This window comes from Oryx dammah, unplaced genomic scaffold (assembly GCF_014754425.2).
Source record: "Oryx dammah isolate SB20612 unplaced genomic scaffold, SCBI_Odam_1.1 HiC_scaffold_22, whole genome shotgun sequence".
In the NCBI taxonomy this organism is placed as follows: domain Eukaryota; kingdom Metazoa; phylum Chordata; class Mammalia; order Artiodactyla; family Bovidae; genus Oryx; species Oryx dammah.
This window is the reverse complement of record NW_024070206.1, coordinates 31,059,778-31,082,736: the sequence shown is the minus strand read 5'-3', so window position 1 is coordinate 31,082,736 and position 22,959 is coordinate 31,059,778. Positions and strand designations below refer to the sequence as shown.

Genomic DNA, 22,959 nt, shown 5'->3' with positions numbered 1-22,959 from the left:
TCCTTCAGTTTATCTGTTCTCTCATGATGTTTACACTGTTGGAGTACAGGCCAGTTGTGTGGTATGTCCCTCATTGTGGAGTTGACTGCTGTTTCTCCTTGAGATCCGTGTTTACGTACTTCTGCTTTCTCGGTGCGTCCGCGGTAGCTGTGTGCCCTGGTTTGTCCCACGATTCATGATAACTTTGGCCACTTTGTTAAGGTGCTGTCATGTCTGCCAAGATTTTTACTAAGTTACTATTTTTCCTTTGTAATTCCTACCTGTGTTTTGGGGAGATACCTTGAGATGCATGTAACACTGTTTCTTAGCCTATTTCTACACGTTCATTGTAACATCCACCAGTGATTCTTGGGGCTTGCCTGATGACTCTGGTAAAGAACCCACCTGCCAGTGCAGGATGTGGGTTCAGTCTCTGGGCTGGGAAGATATCCTGGAGAAGGAAATGGCAACCCACTTCAGTAGTGTCTGAGAAATCCCTGCTTCAGTCCATGGGGTCGCAAAAGAGTCGAACACGACTTAGTGACTAAACAGCAATAGACTTAGTGACTAAACACCAGTAACAACAACGGTTCTTAACTCAAACAGTTACTGCTGTGTTGGTTGCCAAAAGGTGACAGAATCTATCTTTCCTTCCACATTGTAAGGAAGAAATTTCCAAACCCCCGCTCCCATTCGTTCATTGATTGATTTATATCTGAATGGACGTAAGGATTTTTTTTGTATCCTCTGGATTATAATTTGTTAGTCTATATATTTTCTTTTTCAAATTGTCCCAAATGCTGGCCACTGGCAGCCCTTCAAGCAGGCTTCTTGATACAGCTCTTATTATTTTTTGAGCATTTACAGAATTTTATTGCATGACAAAATGTTCCAGGCTTATCTTGTACTTTTTTTTCTGCCCCAGTCTGGAATCGTCCATTTCTCCAGGCCCTCGTTCTTTTTTTGGAAAATAATATTCAGAAATTAAGATCTGAATTCTAGGGTATCTTATTTTCTAATCATTTGTGCATTTTGCATTTTATGTCACCACTGCCATTTCTTTTACGTATATTTTCTTTGATGAATCTTGCCTGTTTATATGTGAAAAATGCTTCTAAGAAATACCAGCAAAGCTACTTCCTTAGCTTAACTGTGGCTGATCATCAGTTGTCAGGAGGTCACTACCTCCAGTCGGCTGTGGAACAGTAACGGCTGTGAGGCACTGATGAGAATAATCGTTTTCACTTGTGGCTTTTTCTTTTCTCTCCCTTCATCCAGCACCTCTGCCGGTCCACGTTCCCACCCTCCCCCAAGCCCCTGGTAACCACGAATCTAATCTCTTTTCTGTGAGTTTGTTTTCGAAGTGTAACTGACCTATAAAACTATGTTAGTTCCTGATGCACAGCATAGTGATTTGATCCTTCTGTATGTTACAAAGTGATCACCACACCTCTGACTTTTTAAAATGCCAGGCAGAGCCGACGGCATAGGGTTGGTTCAGCTTCCTATAGGCCTTGGCAGTAAGTGACGGGGATAAGACGTGTTCAGATCTAGAACCCTCTTTTCCACCTTGTTGGCAAAAGTTCATCCTGTCTTATTCTTTATATTCTCAGCATTTTCGTGTATTTCGTCATTTTCCTCTTTCTCTGCCTATTAGCATAGACCTCATTTGCTCACATAGATGAATCTGCTATAAATGAGGCCTAAATTGATTTAGGTAGAATCTTAAATTCTGCCCTTTCTTTTGTATTTAATTTCATTCTTAGAGTTTTCCAGGTACTCTTTATTTCTCAAGTTGTCAGAATTGGTTTGGGAGTGAAGAGAAAAAAAAAATCTCCTCTCAATGTTAATAAATGTTCTTGTTTCTCACAGGAGGAGAAGCGAAAGGAAAATAGATACGTCAATGACAACCATTTGGGAATTGACAATTCAGTTTTAATTAAACAGTTCCTTAAGATGTGATAACTGCCTCAAGCAGAGTTTTTTATAAATAAAAAATAACTTTATTTTTATGAACACAGTATATACATTATAGAAAATTTGGAAACATGGATATATCAAATTTAGAGAATGAGCACCATATTCTCATCACCTAAAGATTTTTTGCTGATTACATCAACTCCATGGATGGTAGCCCGCTAGGCTCTTCTTCTGCTCATGGAATTTTCCAGGCTGGAATACTGGAGTGAGTTTCCATTTCCTTCTTCAAGGGATCTTCCTGATCCAGGGATCAAACCTGTATCTACTGTGTCTCCTCTTTGGCAAGAGGATCCTTTACCACTAAAGCCACCTGGGAAGCTCTGTGTATATTACTCTTTCCTTGTCTACATACATACATTCATACACACAGTCATATAAGTCAGTGCATCACTGTTGAGCTTGTACATCCAGCTCCTCTTCGCTTTAAATTCTGACAATGTATATGTAAGAATATATTATTGCTCTCTTGTGGTGTTTGGTTTGAGTATTTTCTAAATGATTCCATATATTTGCTTAAATCAGCCCCCCCTTTTTTTTTTCAGGGAGATTGCATCTATTTCAGAATGTGTTATAAACAATTCTCAAGTGAAAAATTTGTGTTCATCATAATATAAATGAATTTTGTTTAACATTTCTAGTTATGAAGATAATTTTATTCTGTACATTGTATTCCTATTAACCTATAAATATATCTTCATAGCTTCTAGGTAAAGATTTCTTTTTCAAAATGAAATCTCATGATTTTTGATTCATTTTATAATTATATCAATAAATTCAGTAGTGGTTATTTAACTTTTTTCAAGGTAATTGATGTAGTGGCTCTTAGTGGAATCTTTGGGAAGTGAACTGCCTCACATTTAATAGGTTAATAATTAAGGGTATTTGGAAATACCTGCCACTATTTATTAGGCAGTTACTATCATCAAATGGGGCTTCCCTGATAGTTCAGAGGTTAAAGTGTCTGCCTGCAATATGGGAGACCCGGGTTCTATCCCTGGGTTGGGAAGATCCCCTGGAGAAGGAAATGGCAACCCACTCCAGTATTCTTGCCTGGAGAATCCCATGGATGGAGGAGCCTGGTGGGCTACAGTCCATGGGGTCGCAAAGAGTCGGACACAACTGAGCGACTTCACTCACTTCACATCATCAAATATAAGATGGTGAATATGTTTTATATCTGCCCTTTGTTTATGTACTGTTGTCTTATGTAAAATATACTGCTTTAGAAATTATAAGCATATACATTAAAAACTGCTTCAGTGATAAATTAGTGGTATTTATAGAATAAAAAAAGTTTCTCAGAAGAATATTTGTAGAAGAATTGAGAATAAGCTTATTTGGTGAGTGCTGTAAGAAGAATGCAGTTTTACCAGAAAGAAAACCTGATGAAGTTACTAACGAAAGACCCATTAAAATTTTGCATTTTTACCTATCCCCTTATATTAGATAAGAAGATTTGGCTGTTGGGACGGTTGTAGCAATTTGATTGTGTTCTGTGGATTTGATTAACATTGTATCAGCATTCATTTCCTCCTTATGATGGTTGTACTGTAGTTACGTAAGGGAATATCCTTGTTTTTGGGAAACTGACAATATAGTATTAAAAGTGATGAGTATCATGTCAGTAACTGACTCTCAGATGGCTTTGGAAAAAAGTGTGTAGTTGCATGCATGTGTCTGTTGATTTGTGTGTTTAGAGGTGGTATGAGACAAATGCAAAATGCTGACAGTTGGGGAGTGTGGGAGAAAGATATTTGGGAGTTCTTCATACTATTCTTGAACTTGGGATTATTTCAAGATTAAAAATTAAGATTTGAAAGTTAGGGAAATGTTTTAAAATATTTGCTAAAAGGTGCTGTATTTGAAGATATTTAGAACTACAAGCACTTTATAGATCCACTCTCACTGCCAGTATTTTATAAATGGGTCCTCAAGAGTATGGCAGATTAAATATTTTAATACTGATTTACTGAGTACCAGTAACCATGACTACAGTTTTTCTTAAAGGGTCATACATAAGTAAGCCGTAGTTCTTAGTAACATTGGCATTTTTATTTTTGATAGGGCAGTCAGCAAATCTCATATCTGAGTACCTGTTATTAGAGCCTTACCAGTACTCAGAAACAGAGGAAAACTTGAAGGAGTAGCCTTTGGAATGCATTATATGTTCTAATTAAAAATGGCTGGTTGGTTTTTTAAAAATGGCAACATTGTGGAACCCTGCACCTTAAATTCCATTTAAGATCCCTGTGGAATAATGAAGTAGTTCCAGCTGGTGGTGCCTGTCAGTGCTGTTTGAAGAATTTCAGTGGCATAATTATGAATTATGAATAACTGCAAAATATTATTTCTTGGTCCTTGTTTGTATAAGGGTCATTGTAACAATATCACGTGTGATTGAGCAGCATAGTGTATAATATATGTGAGGAGGAACGTAAAGAACCTGTAGACTTGTTTTTAAACAACAATAAAAAAAATAGTAACAAAGGGAAACAAGGAAACCTTGGGAAGTGTTAGGTATGTCTTACCTCCACGGTGGTGATATTTTCACAGGTGTTCATATATGTCCAAACATCAAATGGTACATATTAAATATGTGAAGTTCTTTATAAATATCAGTTATAACTCAATAAATCTAAAAAAAACAAGCAAACTACAAAAGCATAATCTTGTTAGTTAAGAAACTTCAAGTTCAGTGAGAAATAAGTTTTGTTCCCCACTAAATAAGAAAAAAGTAATGAAATCAGTTTTTCTAACAGGAAAAAGAGCTTACTAGTTTTTCTAACAGCAAAGAATTTGCTAGGATTCCTTTTATGGTGTCTGTTTTAGAAAATTACTGCATTTGGGATCAGCATTAGAAGGCTTTATTTAGCAGAATAAAGGTGTTTTTTACTTATTTCATAATTTTAATTTATTTACTGTTTATTAGTAAATGAAATTCTAAAAGAACGATATAATGCAGGTTTTAAGTTTGTATTTTGTGTGTTTACCAACACAAGTAATTGAATCACTGCTAATTTCAGTCTGGTTTCATTAGAATTAGTTTTTAAAATTATGAAGAGAAGCTTAGCAAAAATTATTCATAAGTAAATAAAATAGCAATAAACATGTTTGACCACTTCATGCCAATAATGAGAGTTTGCTTTATTTTTTAAAGTTAGTTTGTAATGGTGTTGGTGTCCTGTTCTTTACTCCATCTCAGTGCTTTAGCTTGTAACTTTTTTTTTGTAATTCAGTTCAGTTGCTCAGTCATGTCCGACTCTTTGTGACCCCATGAACCGCAGCACACCAGGCCTCCCTGTTGATCACCAGCTCCCAGAGTTTACCCAAACTCATGTCCGTTGAGTCGGTGATGCCATCCAGCCATCTCATCCTCTGTCGTCCCCTTCTTCTCCTGCCTTCAGTCTTTCCCAGCATCAAGGTCTTTTCAAATGAGTCAGTTCTTCGCATCAGGTGGCCAAAGTATTGGAGTTTCAGCTTCAATGTCAGTCCTTCCAAATGAATATTCAGGATGGATCTCCTTCAGAATGGACTGGTTGGATCTCCTTGCAGTCCAAGGGACTCTCAAGAGTCTTCTCCAACACCACATTTCAAAAGCATCAATTCTTCGGAGCTCAGCTTGCTTTGAAGTGTAACTCTCTACTACTGGAAAAACCATAGCCTTCATGAGACGGACCTTTGTTAGCAAAGTAATGTCTCTGCTTTTTAATTGGAGACACCTATTTATTGTCCTCTCGGAGAAGGCAATGGCACCCCACTCCAGTACTCTTGCCTGGAGAATCCCATGGACAGAGGAGCCTGGTGGGCTGCAGTCCATGGGGTTGCTAAGAGTCGGACATGACTGAGCAACTTCACTTTCACTTTTCACTTTCATGCATTGGAGAAGGAAATGGCAACCCACTCCAGTGTTCTTGCCTGGAGAATCCCAGGGACGGGGGAGCCTGGTGGGCTGCCGTCTATGGGGTTGCACAGAGTCAGACACGACTGAAGTGACTTAGCAGCAGTAGCATTTATTGTCCTCTGTATGCTAGGTCCTGATAGTTGGGCAGCACAGCTACAGCAGGCATAAATTATTGGTCACTGCTATGGGAATGAGGATAAAAAAATGTGTGGTTTCCACCTGCTTTCTGACATTTTAACAGAGTGTGTTGACTGTACTTGACTCTGAGGGTTTTGGCAACACAAAAATGGCAGAGGAAAGGGAATAAGCACATCAGTTTTGTTGACTCCTTCATCCTGGATCTCTTTGTAAGTGCATTGGGTTAGCTGAAAAGTTCGTTTGGATTTTCCCCTAAGGTGTTACATATGATATGAAAAACCCGAACGAACTTTTTGGCCAACCCAGTAGTTTGTGTGGAGCCCTTACCTGTCTTAGTATTCCATTTTCTATGCTGTACAATCTTATACAAGGTATTAACCTTTCTAAACCTCAATTTCTTCATCTGTAAAATGGAGAAAATAAGAATCTTTACCTCCTAGTGTTGGTTTGATACTTAAAGCATGTTTAAGTATCTAGCACATGGTGAGAGCCCTGTGTTTATTTTTGTCTTTGAATGTACTTATTTGCAGTTATTTTGCAGAACTAGGAAAAAATTGAAGTGCTGCTGATGTTCATGTAACAGAAATCTCTTACTAAAAACTTGGGAAATAGGAAGAAAATGATTTTTTAATATTGATGTTTGTTTTGTTTTAATAGGTATCAACAGATGCTGCATACCAACTTGGTCTACCTTGCTACAATAGCAGATTCTAATCAGAACATGCAGTCTCTCTTACCAGCAGTAAGTACCTTTAAAATAGTGGGAAGTGTAGATACTTTTTGTAGAGTTCTATACAGAAGGACCGATTTTTGTTGAGTGATTCTGAGATTTGTTTAGGAAATCCTGCCCTCCTCTGAGAACATGAAGATATTCGTTTACATGATCTATTAGCTTTAATCTTTTGCCTTCATATTTAATTTGAATTAATTCAGCTAGAATTGATTCGCTGCCCAAGGAAGTTACAGCTATCCATCTATTCATTCACCCATCCACCTACCTATTTATTCATTTATTTTGATGTGTAATCACACAAATTATTTAGGAACAGATCTGTAATATTTTAAAGCAGATCCCTATCCATCATGTATGTAATTTAATATGCATCTCTAGCAGATAAGGACTGGTATCCCATGTAACAAACTTAGCCAGAATCTCTTAATGTCTTATAATAATCAGGATGTTTTCAGTTTTCCCCAGTTATATAAAAATAATTTGAATGTTTTGCCGGTTGCTTGCCACAGAATCCAAACAAGGCCCACTCTTTGCTTTGGTTGATCTGTGTCTTAGATCTTGTTTAACCTGTTATCAGTTTTTTTCATTCTCTATTTACTTATTGAAGAAGGAGGGTCACTTATTTTGTAGAATTTCTCACCATCTGGATTTGGCTGTTTGTAGCCTCATGATCCTTTAACATGTTCCTCCATCTCGTTTCTGTTTCCTCTAAATTGGTAATTTATAGATGGGGAGGCTCGGCTGTAATTAGATTTGGTTTCATGTTGACTGTTTCATTGATTGTGCCATGTGAGTGTTGCTGTTGTATCTTGTTAGGAGGAACATATTTTATTGTCCCATTTTTAGTGATGTTAAGATTGATCAGTGCTCACAGTTGTTACCAGTTTCATCATTCCATTATAAAGTTCCTCATCTACCTTTCAGTTAATGGGCTTATCAGTCATTGGTGCTTGTTGGTTGGGTCCGTTGTTTCTTAGGATCTAAGAATGATAAATTTCTCATTTTACAGTTCCTCCTGCATTGTACTTCTTCTAAAAAGGAAAATTTCAGCAAATATTTGGTTATCTTGAAATAGAGTTCCTATAGGAAAGTCGTGATAAAGTCTTGATTCTATTCTTTATCAATTTTTTAATCAGTTTATCAGTTTTCAGAATAACAAGTTGGTCTGTGGCAACTTGAAAGGATGACCAAGGATTTTGTGTTTGTTTTTTATTATTATCTGAACTTACATATTTCTATATTTTTAATGTGGTTAAATCCATTGAGACACTGTGACGTTCAAGTTTTCTCACCTTTGGTCAGTGGGAATCCCTTCCTTTGGCTTCTATGTCCTGCTGGCACGATTCCAGTATTCTTGTAGAGCTTATTTGGCTTTAGAATTTGTGAGAGATCAGACTGACTATATTTCTGCCCCAGAACTATTCTGCCCCAGCTGTTTTTTCAGCTAGCCTTTTTTTCTGTGGGAGTTGATGTTTAGAGACCACAATTTGGATGTTTGGGGCATTTGTTATTACTGAGTTTGGTGGTTGTTCAGTTGCTAAGTTGTACCTGACTCTTTGTGACCCCCTGCAGCCCACCAGGCTTTCTTGTCCTTCACTGTGTCAGAGTTTGCTCAAACTCATGTCCATTGAGTTGGTGGTGCCATCCAATCATCTCATCCTCTGTCACCCCCTCAGTCTTTCCCAGCATCAGGGTCTTTTCCAATGAGTTGGCTCTTTGCATCAGGTGGCCAGAGTATTGGAGCTTCAGCATCAGTCCTTCCAATGAATGCTTGGAGCATTTTCAGTGGACAGAGGTAGTAAACTTTTTTTTTTTTAATGAAATATTAGTGATATTTTTCACCCCAGGGAAGGTTTTTTTTTTTAAAACGTAGCTTTAATTTTGTACATTAGTGTCTCTTCTTTTTCTAAAAATCTTGATATCTTAGCAACTTTATAGTCACTTGTTTACTTTGTACGACTATATATGTAACCTAATTTCAATATAGCAGTATCAGGGTTTCCACTAACAATAATAGGCTTGTCCTTAAGCTATATCTCACTAAGGGTATATAATGAATAAATTTTGTTTTGAATCTGAAATAATGTGATTTGTTTTTACCATAATCTTGATTACCAGCTAGTATGAGGAATAGGTTTGATTTCGTTTGTTTCCAGGTAGATAATTCTCTCGCAGCATTATCTGTTGGGAAAACAAAGCAAAATATCATTTCTCTATTTCTGTCATGACACCTATATCATATATCAAATGCCCATATGCCTGGGGGTCTGTGTCTTATCTCTTCTGTTCCATTGGCCGGTTTTGATGATTTCCTCTGTCCTGTCACACTTGTCATAGTCAAGACTTGTAATAAGTCTTGATGTATATTAGAGAAGTTCTTTACTTCTTCCTGTGTTCCTTTTTTTTTTTTTTAAGACTATCTTGGGTACTGGTCCTTCACATTTCCTTATACACTTGAACTTATCAGTGTGTTCACTATAATCCCACTGTGATTTTCACTGAGATGACTTTGACTGTCAGTCAGTTTGGGGAGAATTGATGTCTCTGCAATACTGAGTCTTTCAAATCATGATTATTGCATATGTTTTGATTTATTTAGTCCTTTACTCCTGTCAATGAAGTTTTGTGATTCTCCTGGAGAGGATTTACACACCTCTCTTTGGATCTATTGCTAAGTAGGTTGTCTTTTTAAGGCAATTTTTAAATGGAATCTTTGTGTTTTTTTGTTTTATTTTGTAATTGTGATTGCTGTTTACATAGAAATGCAATTGGTTTTGAATCCCATAGTCTTATTCAAGTCTTATCTGTAACAATCTTTCTGTGGATACTTTTGTTTTCTCTATTCACCGATGTATCATTTGTGAATAATGAGTTTTGTTCTTTTCTTGCCAGTCCTTAAACCTTTTATTTATTTCTCTTGCCTTATTTTTCTGGCTAGGACCTGAGTAGAAGTGATGACAGAGGACATCTTGATCTTGTTCCTGATCACAAAGGGAAAGCTTTCACTGTTTAACCATTCCCTATGATGTTCCCTGTAGTTTTTGGTAGATACCTTTAATCAGATTAAGGAAGTTCCCTTCTGTTTCTTCTGTGCCAAGAGTTTATATATTGAATGGATGTTAAGTTTTATTAAATACTTTTATTGCATCTAATGAGATGATCATAGTGTTCTGTTTAATCTGCTATTGTGGTGAATTGCATTGATTGACTTCTTATTGTTCAGTCTTGAATTTTTTAGTAATTAGCCTACTTTTTCATGACCTATTGGTCATGGTCTTTTTAAACAAATTTCAGTTTGTTGAATTTTTGATCAAGATTTTTATGTGTGTTCATGAATGTAATTGCCTCTTAGCTTTCCTTTCTTATAATGCCTTTGTCTCTCTTGTTTTGAGGTTATGCTGGCTTTATAAAATGAGCTGCAGAATTTTCCCACTTTTTCTTATCTGGAAGAATTTGCATAATATAGCTATTTCCTAGATGATTGGTATAATTCTTTAGAAAAGCCATCTGGATCTGGAGTTTTCTTTGTGAGAAGACTTTTATTTACCTGCTCAATTTCTTTATGGTTATAGAACAGTTTATGCATTTCTATATTTTATGATATACCTATTTCAGTAAATTGTGCTTTTTAGCATTTTATTTAAAATTTCAAATTTATTGATAATAAAGTTTGTAGAATAATCCTAACATCTGTTAGGGTTAGAATTTTCCTAACGTCTATAGGATCTGTAGTGATAGTTTCTTTTTTTTTAATCCTCATTGTAGTTTATTTGTGCCTTCTTCTTAAAAATCTTTTTTAATCACAGTTGCCAAGTATTTATTGTATTTTTTCTCTTAGTCTTTTTAAAGAATCAGCATTTGTCTTTGATCTTTCCCTGTTGCATCATTTCTCAAACTCTGTTCTCAGAACTCCATTATATGTAAACATTACAGAACACTCTGAGGAGTTTCATATGTTATATATACGATGTATTTATTTTACTTATTATACTACTATTCATTTAAAATGAACAATACTAAACTCATTGCATGTTAATATCATTAAGATTCTAAAAAAAACAACTATACCTTTGAGAACTAATTTAGGAAGTAAATGATACTGTTTATTAATTTTGCAAATTTCTTTTGAATGTCTGGCTTAATAGAAAACATCTATATTTTCATATTTACTTCTGAATTCGATCTAGCATAGTATGTTTTGGTTGAAGTAGAAGAAAACCGAGTCCCACACAAATAGGAAGTTTGTAAAGGGAAAAATATTTTTAGCCTTTTCAGATTGTTGTGAATAATTTGGTAGTATAGCACATCTCAGCAGGTGTTTTTTGTTTTTTTTTTTAAAGGTTAGTTGCAGTATGGAATCTGAAATTTTATCAGTACATTTATCTTATTCTGTCTGGTACCTTAAAGTTCATTGGTCTCTCTTGCACTTTTGGGTGGATCTTTTACTCATGCATGATTTCAGAACATCATGATTTACTCATTTGGAAAATAAGAAATTCACTTAGTTCTGCACATTTTCTAAATACTGATATGTTTCATTGCTGCTGCTGCTGCTGTTGCTAAGTCGCATCAGTCATGTCCGACTCTGGGACCCCATAGACGGCAGCCCACCAGGCTCCTCCGTCCCTGGGATTCTCCAGGCAAGAACACTGGAGTGGGTTGCCATTTCCTTCTCCAATGCACGAAAGTGAAAAGTGAAAGTGAAGTCGCTCAGTCGTGTCCAACTCTTTGCGACCCTATGGACTGTAGCCCACCAGGCTCCTCCGTCCATGAGATATTCTAGGCAAGAGTATGTTTCATTATGTGATACCAAAAACCACATTTGTTGAAATTATCGCCAGTCTTATCAGAAAAGTCTCATATATTGGGATGCTGTCAATTTCAAGGTAAAATATGTTTGCCAGATTCCCATTTCTTCCTTGAAAAGTCAAGGGTCATTGCCAATGTGATCTTTGGCAACAAGTACTGTAGTTGTTTTCCAGGCTCACTGTCTTCAGTTTTGAGGAAACGTCTGCTTGGATAAGTGTGATTTGTCTAGAAATTGTTCTTTGAAGTAAAGTTGGTGTTCCATGAAGGGAAGTGAAAGTGTTAGTCGCTCAGTCGTGTCTGACTCTTTGTGACCCCATGGACTGTAACTGGTCAGGCTCCTCTGTCCATGAATTCTCCAGTCAAGAATACTGGAGTGGGTTGCCATTCCCTTTCCCAGGGGATCTTCCCAACCCAGAAATTGAACCTGGATCTCCTGTGTTGCAGGCAGGTTCTTTACCACGTGAGCCACAGATGTTCCATGAAAAACGAGCCCCAGTATTCCATGAAAACATGCCTAAATCAGCAAGCAGCTCAGTCACAAAGTGTTTTCATTTTACTTTGATTTGTGGCAGATATGTTTATTATTTTCTCATTTTGTCATCACATGGAGTATTTAACTGACATGGGGAATTTAATAAATGAATAATTTTTACTGCTTTATCAAGGACATTCTTAAGTGAAAGTGACGTTCTTTTACTGCCAGTCTGTGATAGTCAATAGTGCAATGATTTACAGTAAGTTTGATGCCTTGATACAAGGCTGCAGCTGCTATCTCCACTTCTGCTGTTGCTCCATGATTTTATAAATACCAACATAGCCTAAAAGGCAAACATCATCTTAGTACTATTACGGAAATAGTCTTGACCTTTTGGATTCCCTAAAAGAATTCTTGAGAACCAGACTTCGTGACATTACTCTTTTGTCTGTTTTTGGCTGTGGCTCGTTTCTGATCTTACTTATTGTTGCATTTTATTTTCTTTCACTGTATCTGCTGTTCTTTTTCTGAGTTTTAAGATGGATGCTGGCTTCCTCAGTTTTAATCCTTCCATACTCATTTATGCATTTGAAGGCATAAATTTCTGTCCAATTAGTTCTTTGGTGTAGTATATTCATATTTATTCAGTTCCACATATTTTATAATTTCCATTGTTATTTCTTCTTTATACATGGGTTGGTAAATATATTTCTTAGTTTGCAAGCAGGGAGATTTTATTGTTTCTTTTTCTTAATGATTTCTGACTTCATTGCATTGTGGGTAGTAAACACTTCATATGATTTCAGTTCTTGGGAATTCTTTGAGATTTGTTTTATAGTCCAACATATCGTCAGTTTTTACACAAGTTCCATGTATTCGCTAGCCCCTGAGAGCAGAGTCCTGTATGTGTTGACTGTTTTAAGTGTGTTAACCTTGTTTGAATCTTCTCTTAATTACTGTTTTTTTTTAACTTCGTGATGTTTCATTTTTGTGTTTGTTCTATCAGCTACTGAGAGGTGTATATTTAAAATGTCCAAGTATAGTTATAGATAGACTGTTTTCCCTTGTAAAGTTTTAAGATTTTATCACACTGAGGCACTGTTAGTGGGTGCTTGTATGTTTAGAAATGTTACAACTTTCTGATTCTCTGTAACATGTGTCGTTATGAAGTATTCCTCCTTGTTGCTAATTATGCTTTTGGTTTTAATATCGACTTGTCTGGTTTTTGTGTAGCTCAGTCCGCTTTCTTTAGCATTTTCGTGTTGTATCTACCTTTCCATTTCTTTGTGCTAGAGATACCTGTTTTAATGAATAATATGTAAACTTAAAAAAAAAAATCCAATCTAACAGTCTTTTTTATTTACTTGAAACATTAAATCCATTTATAGTGAACGTAATTGCTCATATATCTGAGTTTAAACTTACCATCATATAAACCTACCATACAAACACTTTGTGTTTGTCTCATCTGTTTATATTCCTTTTTTCTGTTCTTTCTGTCTGGATAATTTTTTTATATTTCCTTTTTCTTTGTGCTTGTTTTTATATACTTATATGCTTACTATTCTTTTACTATATAGGTTACTATACAATTAATTCAAGAACCCTCAGATACTGTATTTCTATTCATTTTCTCAATGACTTATCTGTTGTTACACATTTTAAATCTGTGACTGTTTACTCACAAGTGATTATTGCTTTTTTTGAAGTTAGTATTTATTAGAATTATCATTGTTGCCATTTTTGATGCTTTTCATTCCTCCCTTCATTTTCAGCCTTTTCTCTCAGATCATTTCTTTTTTTCCTTCCAAAAGAACATATTTCAACATTTCCTTTTAGCACTGGTTTGGTGGTGGCAAATACCTTCAGGTCTTTTTTATTTGTATATGTGATCTGAAATTTTCTTTTTTTTTTAACTATCATTCTTATAAGATGCTTTTGCCAGGGACAGATTTTAGGTTGGCAGATGAGTACATTAAATTAATAATTCTGTTGTTTTCTGACCTTTATCTATTGACAGCTGTGTTGATGTAAACGTTATTATTTTGAAGGCAGTTTGACTATTTGTGTTGAAGAGTTTTGCTTTGTCTAGAGTTTTTTGCAGTTTTACTATGATCTCTCTAGGTGTTTTATTTATCTGTTTTCTTTTTATTTATCCTGCTTGGTGTTTTGTTGAGATTTCTGAAGTCTGTGGATTGAAATCTTTGATCAGTTTTGGGAAATTCTCAACCAGCTTTCTGTCCTGCCTATTGTGCCCACAGCAAATGTAGCCCCAGATTTGGGCCCATGTTTCTGCATTTTTTTTCTTCTGGAGCTTGGCCTATGCATTTTTAATTGCTTTGTCTGTTCTTCTATGTCATGAAAAATATTTTTAAAATATTTTCTACAGCTTTTTTGTTGTTTACTGGGGAGGATTTGAATGACCTCCTCTGCCATCACCCTATGTGATTCCTTTAAGTATTGGAATAAAATTCTGTTTTGCTATCCATAGTATATTAATTATTTTTATGGCTTCTCAGATATGCCTATTTCACTGGCGAGAGAACATATTTGCAGAAGGACTACTAAGTACTGGGTCCTTTGAGTACTGTATTTCATCCTCAGAATTCTTTAAAATATTGGTGTCTCAGGATGATTTGGGTGTCTTGGTAAGTGGTAGCATGACCCTTGAACCCACACCTTTCTGAAAGCAGTTCATGCATTATATCAATCAGTCATGTTACTACTAGGATAGAATGGAAATGAAAGTTTGACCCCTTTGCTCTTAAGTTTGTGTATCAGGGTAGGAGTTGGCTAGATTTTTCTAGAGCTTGAATCTAAATTTTACAACCTGCAGTGACTTGATTGTTCTGTTGTGTTGTTAGGTAAATGAATGCCTTAATCACTTTTGTTTCTATTTTGTCTAGCATTGTTCTTGTCCTTAGGTGTTAAATTTGTAAAGAACACGTTAAATGAATGAGTCTGCTTATAGTTTGGGGACTATACTGTGGATTTAAGATGTAGGCTAAGAATTCCGCTTATTGTCACCATGGTGGCCTATGGTGGTTTTTTTTTCCTCCTGTTCTAGTACACCTGAAAGATAGAACACTTTTCTGATCATGTTCTCATCAAAACAGTAACACATTACAGGATTCTCAAGTCAGGGCTTTGAATGGAGAGGGGACCTTCTCCCCCAGACAGTTAGCAGAATCCCGTGGGTGGCTGGGGAGTGAGCAGTGTGCACAGAGGGCTCAGGTGATCCTGTTACCCCTTCCATATCCCTTCGGCCCAACCAGTGGAGAGTCTCTGTAACTTATGATACTGTGCAGTTCTGAATTTTGTCAGTTTGTCTTGATTTGAAATATTGTCTTCATAGAATATGGAAATATCTTAAAGTCTTCAGTTCAGTTCAGTCGCTCAGTCATGTCCGACTCTTTGCGACCCCATGAACTGCAGCACTCCAGACCTCCCTGTCCATCACCAACTCCCAGAGTTCACTCAGACTCACGTCCATCAAGTCAGTAATGCCATCCAGCCATCTCATCCTCTGTCGTCCCCTTCTCCTGCCCTCAATCCTTACCAGCATCAAAGTCTTTTCCAGTGAGTCAACTCTTCACATGAAGTGGCCAAAGTACTGGAGTTTCAGCTTCAGCATCATTCCTTCCAACAAACACCCAGGACTGATCTCCTTTAGGAAGAACTGGTTGGATCTTCTTGCAGTCCAAGGGACTCTCAAGAGTCTTCTCCAATACCATAGTTCAAAAGCATTCAATTCTTCGGCTCAGCTTTCTTCACAGTCCAACTCTCACATCCATACATGACTACTGGAAAAACCATAGCCTTGACTAGACGGACCTTTGTTGGCAAAGTAATGTGTCTGCTTTTAAATATGCTTTCTAGGTTGGTCATAACTTTTCTTCCAAGGAGTAAGCGTCTTTTAATTTCATGGCTGCAGTCACCATCTACAGTGATTTTGGAGCCCCCCAAAATAAAGTCTGACATTGTTTCCACTGTTTCCTCATCTATTTCCCATGAAGTGATGGGACCAGATGCTATGATCTTGGTTTTCTGAATGTTGAGCTTTAAAGCCAACTTTTTCACTCTCCACTTTCACTTTCAAGGGGCTTTTTAGTTCCTATTCACTTTTTGCCATTACAGTGGTGTCATCTGTATATCTGAGGTTATTGATATTTCTCCCAGCAATCTTGATTCCAGCTTGTGCTTCTTCCAGCCCAGCGTTTCTCATGATGTACTCTGCATAGAAGTTAAGCAGGGTGACAATATACAGCCTTGACATACTCCTTTTCCTATTTGGAACCAGTCTGTTGTTCCATGTCCAGTTCTAACTGTTGCTTCCTAACCTACATATAGGTTTCTCAAGAGGCAGGTCAGGTGGTTTGTATTCCCATCTCTTTCAGAATTTTCCACAGTTTATTGTGATCCACACAAAGACTTTGGCATAGTCAATAAAGCAGAAATAGATGTTTTTCTGGAACTCTCTTGCTTTTCCCATGATCCAGCAGATGTTGGCAATTTGATCTCTGGTTCCTCTGCCTTTTCTAAAACCAGCTTGAACATCTGGTAGTTTACGGTTCACATACTGCTGAAACCTGGCTTGGAGAATTTTGAGCATTACTTTACTAGAGTGTGAGATGAGTGCAGTTGTGCGGTAGTTTGAGCACTCTTTGGCATTGCCTTTCTTTGGGATTAGAATGAAAACTAACCTTTTCCAGTCCTGTGGCCACTGCTGAGTTTTCCAAATTTGCTGGCATATTGAGTGCAGCACTTTCACAGCATCATCTTTCAGGATTTGAAATAGTTCAACTGGAATTCCATTGCCTCCACTAGCTTTATTCTTAGTGATGCTTTCTAAGGCCCACTTGACTTCACATTCCAGGATGTCTGGCTCTAGGTGAGTGATCACACCATTGTGATTATCTGGGTCGTGAAGCTCTTTTTTGTACAGTTCTTCTGTGTATTCTTGCCACCTCTTCTTAATCTCTTCTGCTCCTGTTAGGTCCAGACCATTTCTGTCCTTTATCGAGCCCAGCTTTGTAGAAATGTTCCCTTGGTATCTCTAATTTTCTTGAAGAGATCGCTAGTCTTTCCCATTCTGTTGTTCTCCTCTATTTCTTTGCATTGATCGCTGCGGAAGGATTTCTTATCTCTCCTTGCTATTCTTTGGAACTCTGCATTCAGATGCTTATATATTTCCTTTTCTCCTTTGCTTTTCGCCTCTCTTCTTTTCACAGCTATTTGTAAGGCCTCCTCCGACAGCCATTTTGCTTTTTTGCATTTCTTTTCCATGGGGATAGTCTTGATCCCTGTCTCCTGTACAGTATCACGAACCTCAGTCCATAGTTCATCAGGCACTCTTATCTATCAGATCTAGTCCCTTAAATTTCTCACTTCCACTGTATAATCATAAGGGATTTGACGTCCCTTATTCTCTCTAGCTTTTATGAACCCAATAGTGTTGGTTCATAGCACGCATCTTGAAATTTAGTTACTCATTTCTCTTGCCCATCCTCAGGAAAGTAATAATTATTGAGAAGCCAATGTGGTAAAATGTAGCTTACCATAGAAATTCATTAAGCTACTGCACAATTTTCTGATTCAGAATTTACTAGTCCATTCTCACCTGTTGCTCAGTTATACACTTTACTGAAAATTTTTGAAATTTTTTAAAATAGCATTTATATTTTTCCCTATAGATCAAATAGGACAGTAAAAATTATTATTGTTTGTATTCAAGGCAAATATTATTTTACCATCACCTAGTTAAGAACTATCACATGGGGGAGACACAGATTTCATAACAGAGCTACCATTATTTCAGATTCATATAATGCAGAGGCACCATTTTACATATTTTGCTAAAGAATATAGATACTGCCATTTGTGAACTTTGAAATAAAAATTTTCCCTCTTAATACTGGTCAAAGTTTTATTTGAAGTTTGTAACTAAATTTTCATTTTAAAAAATGAGTATTTTGAAGCTTAATTTGTTTGAAAAGCAACATTAGCAAAGGAGGAAGGGTTTTAGAGAAACTAGAAATAAATTGATCCTCATAGTAAGGGGAGCAACAGAGAGGTGGACCAATAAAGAAAAGCGGGGCTAGAGAGGGGAAAAATCAGCTGCAAGGGAAGCAGTTGGATTAGAAATGAAATAGGAAGAAAGGTGAATTTGGGAAAACTGAAATAGCAGAATACATATCACCAATTGGCAAAAAGGGATAGAATATACTAGTTATTAACTGTAGCGTGAGAAATTTTGACCCTGAAAAAAGACTGTATGTTTTAGGGTGATTTTACTCAAGTTTTCCAGAATGAAGTTTTTCACTTTTTTTAACTGGTTGTAGGAATTGGAAATGTACCCATACTTATATGTAAGCTCAACTCTCAGTTTTTAATATCACCCCCCCCCCCAATCATGCATTGGAGAAGGAAATGGCAACCCACTCCAGTGTTCTTGCCTGAAGAATCCCAGGGACGGGGGAGCTTGGTGGGCTGCCGTCTGTGGGGTCGCACAGAGTCGGACATGACTGAAGTGGCTTAGCAACAGCAAAGAGGAATTACGTGTTTATAGTAATATTTCATGTATCTGAAACTAGGCCAGATCTAGCAATCCTCTTCTGTTTGAATGAAAGTCAAGAATTAAAAGACCAGGAATAAATGGAAAAAGACCTAGAAGGAGAAAGACGACTTATAAAGCCAGTGTACTAACCATTAGGCATTTTACTTCTTAGTCTGGGTCCTGGGTATTCTTTTCTTGTTTCAAATGCATTGTAAGTTTCTAACAAACTATTCTTAATTTTATGTATGTTTTAAGTTTGATTTTTCAGTTTTAAGCCCATAACCAAAAAGCAGCAAATCACAAATCAGAACTCAGAGAATGTAGTCTGTGGACAGGCTTATTTAAAAGTAGTGTGCCTGACATCTGAGGTGACATTGAAAGAGGCCAAATATTTATACAAAGTTGGCATTGTTCAAAGTGCACACTATTCTGCCTCCATTTAGTGTGTGTATATAGGGTCCTGTCTCCCTTATGATGTTGGAGGCATCACTGGAATATTGGTTTTCAGAGTTGGTATTTACTTTCTACAACAACAGTGGGCTTCCCTGGTGTCTCAGATGGTAAAGACTGACTGCAGTGCAGGAGACCTGGGTTCAGTACCTCGGTCAGGAAGTTCCCCTGGAGGAGGGCATGGCAACACACTCCAGTATTCTTCCTTGGAGAATCCCATGGACAGAGGAGCCTGGTGGGCTATATCGTCCATGGGGTTGCAAACAGTTGGACATGGTTGAGCAACTTTCACTTTCAAGTACCATTGATTTAGGAAAGAATTATGAGAGAACAGTTTAAATTTTAAAAAGCTTTTATCTATTTAATTTTTCTTTGGGAAGAACTTGGGGGAGAAAATAGTCTTTTTTATTGTGGCAGTTCATTTTGAAGACATACAATCTGGAAATATTTCTACAGAATTAAAGTTTTAGAGCTAGAAGAAACTTGGATAATCATATAGTCTAGTGTTTCTTTACCTTGGCTGCACATTTTAAAAGCTTTTCAGTTGATTCTATTGTATAACTAGGAATTGAGGATTTTATATTGCTATGTATTTTGAATGGGATATCCAGTGACATTTGAGGATATGTAAAACTTTGGAAAAATGATTCCTTTTTCTGTAGTATCTACCTTCATTTGATGTATACTGTGACCACTTTACAATATGAGAATTTACAATTACTCTATGATTCTATTACATGGAGGACTAAATAAAACAATTTAGGGTGTCCAGTATGTAGGAGGTACTCAGTAAATATTGATGGTGATGAAAATGAAGGTAGTATGCAATTGGAACATACACATGGAAAGAGAATTCAGATTTGGGAGTGTTTGAAAGAAGATTGGCCGGATTCAGTTACTGAATACATATGCAGGATAAGGGAAGGAGTTTGGAGACTTAACTGATATTCATGCCATTCACTGAGTTTGAGTACAATTTTAAAAGAAGGCTGAAAGTGGATTGGAATTGCTTGTCTTGGCTTTTTACTTAATTCATTATGAGCATTAAGTTTTAAAAACAATCTCTAATTTAATCATGTAATGTTAGGTATTAAAGATAATTTTTGTTTAATCTATTTTCTGTACAAAAAAAGAAAAGTCTTAAATTATTACTAAAAATCAGCTTAGAGAAAGTAGCCTTACACTTTATATGTTGTTTTTTTATTTCCTAAATTGCATTTTTGGAGGATGCCACACTTGATAGTCTGAGTTAGTGCTGGGCACTCGATTAGCCTTTCCTTAGACAAGTGTCAGTAAAAACAATCATATATTTGTCTTCAGGTCAGTGACCATGTTGGCAGAGCACTCATTAGTTAAGATGTTTTGCTGACTAAAGTTTGATATTATAGGATTTGCTGTTTACAAAATTAGCTGTTTGTAGATATGATCCAAGTGAAATGAAGGAACACATGGTTAGAGCTGTGGAACATTTTAAAGATTAGCAAGGTCTGTTTCATTTATAAATTTTAGCTTAATTTTTAGTACAGGTAATAATACTTTGATGCTGTTAGAACATTAAGGACTGCAAAAAGCTATACAAAACCCATCTCCAACTTGTCTTCTTGCTGTGTTTTATGCAAATAAAAGCCAATGTACATACATACATTCCCCTTCTTTTCTATGCAAGTAGAACCTTGCTGTACACACTGCCCTATTTTATATTAGTTTTTTTTTTTTAATGAAAGCATTTAAAATTTTATTTAGATTTATGGTACGGACTTTTCTTCAATATTGGCGTCTTTTCAGAGTGTTTCAGAATGTTTTAAGTGTTTGATGAACATGATCATGTTTATTTGGTCAGTGTGATAATGCTGAAGCTTGTGTTCTTAAACTTCTGTGAGTTTTCTTTGTTTTACTTTTCTAGCTACTCAGCTGCCTATCTTTTACCTGCCCGTCAAATACTGATGATCTATCCTTGAACTTTTTTTTTTACTATACACACCCATTCTGGGAGATTTCACTCACATTCCTGGTTTTTTATATTCTTTACTTGAAGTTCTCCCTCCGTATTCTTGGGCTTCCCTTGTGGCTCAGCTGGTAAAGAATCCGCCTGCAATGTGGGAGACCTGGGTTGGATCCCTGGGTTAGGAAGATCCCCTGGAGAGGGGAAAGGCTACCCACTCCAGTATTCTGGCCTGGAGAATTCCTTGGACTATATAGTCCATGGTGTCAAAAAGAGTCAGACACAACTGAGCAACTTTCACTTTCTCCATATTCTTGGCTCCCAAATAGGTATCTTCTTGCCCAGGTGTGCACTGTGAATCTAGCTTCCATTTGGCATACCCAGTGTGAATATTCCTCACCACATGATGTGGGCAAAACTCATCTCTCTCAAGTTTCCTCTGTTCCCTGCTGTTAAAGGCGGGGGGTGGGGTGGGGGTGGGGGTGGGGGTGCACAGCCTGCGTTTTCGTATTTTCTGTCTCAAGTGAGTAGTATAAACACTGTTACTGAGAAACATAGTGATCATCTCAGACTACTCCCTTTTCTTTCACCCGCCACAGCTGTCTTCTTTCTCTTCTACCTTAATAAGTGCTGCAAAATAAAAGGTGTCTAATTAAGACATTTTGGTATTAAAAACAGCAAGACTGCAGGTGAAATGGTCCTTTGAAATGTCTGTCTGTATTTTATATGCCAGAGCATTCTATAAATGAAATTAAAGACAACAGTAATTCTGCAGTATAATTATATGCTATTTTAGAAGTATGTATATTTCAAGTATATTTGAAACATAATAGAAGTGATTAGTTCTTCTGTTGAGGATTAGAGAAGGTTTCATAAAGGAGGTAACTGCATTTCATAGAGAATTAATTTATGGGAACACATTTCTCTACCTTAGAACAGGGAGCATTTTGCCAACATTGTTGCCTGTCTTGTCTTTTCAGACTTCTAGGAAAAATCATGATAGCCATTTGCTGGATAGCATGAATGAGGAATCGAAGAGACCTTCCTAAACTGTTTCAGATGTGTGTAAAACTCATTTTGGGAGACTGGTTTTAGGACTAGGAAGTATGACAAATAATGATATGGATGGGGCTTTTGGATCCAGTCTTGGTTGATTCATCAAGACTCTTGTGTGTGTCTAAGGATCATCTCTATCAGATTTTGGAAGTATTTATATGTGTATATGTATCTATCTGTATATGTAAAATATATGTAGTCTGTTTTGAATAATTTCTTTTTAATCTGTTTCTGAATGTCACTTGATTGCCTTCTTTAGGGAACTATTTTAGTGACAGTTACACTAATGATATTTATACAGGTCAGAGATTATTAAACTAAAATTTGTATTTTTCAGTTTTTTAAAATATTCTAAAGAAATAGTGAAGATATTTTATACTCAGAATTATTTTTAGTTTTATAGTAAATTGTTTAAATTTGATTGCTTCTTCATTTTTTCCCCTAAGTATTAGATGCTTACTGTGTGTTAGGCAATAGTTAATTACTTTACCAAAACACAAATATTCCTGCTCTTTTGGATTTTATGTTGTACCAAGCAAGGCAGGCGTGATAAATAATTAAATCATGTTGCCTGTTAGGAGATAGAAAGAGCTAAGGAAAGGAAAACAAATAGAGGAAGAGGTGTATTGGAAATACTGGAAGCTGGGATGGAGTTTATAATATGAAATAGAGTGGTCAGGGTAGACCTCTTTGAGAAGGTGACGTCTGAGCTAAGACCTGAGAAGGTGTTTTAGGCAGCAGAAACAAGCAGTGAAAAGCTTCTGAAGTGAGATGGTGCCTGGCTTGTTCAAGGGACAATGGGAAGGTTGTTGTGGCTGGAACAGAATAAGGTGAGGAAGATGTGTGAACAGAGCCTATCTTGCAAGCTGTTGTAAGGACTCTGTTTTTCTCTCTGAAACCAGAACTCATGGAGGATTTTGAGCCAGAGAGTGGATTGATG

The 22,959-nt window shown here is 36.6% G+C and overlaps 1 protein-coding gene across 4 annotated transcripts in view; it reads left to right on the top strand.

Annotated features, from left to right (window-relative positions):
• The window catches only part of SS18 (SS18 subunit of BAF chromatin remodeling complex), a 72,616-nt gene that overhangs the window by 6,000 nt on the left and 43,657 nt on the right, over positions 1 to 22,959 (top strand). For all 4 annotated transcript variants that reach the window (XM_040264764.1, XM_040264765.1, XM_040264766.1 and 1 more), the window contains exon 3: positions 6,656 to 6,740. In XM_040264764.1, the coding sequence (XP_040120698.1) occupies positions 6,656 to 6,740 (85 nt within the window). The remainder of the gene's footprint in view (positions 1 to 6,655; positions 6,741 to 22,959) is intronic.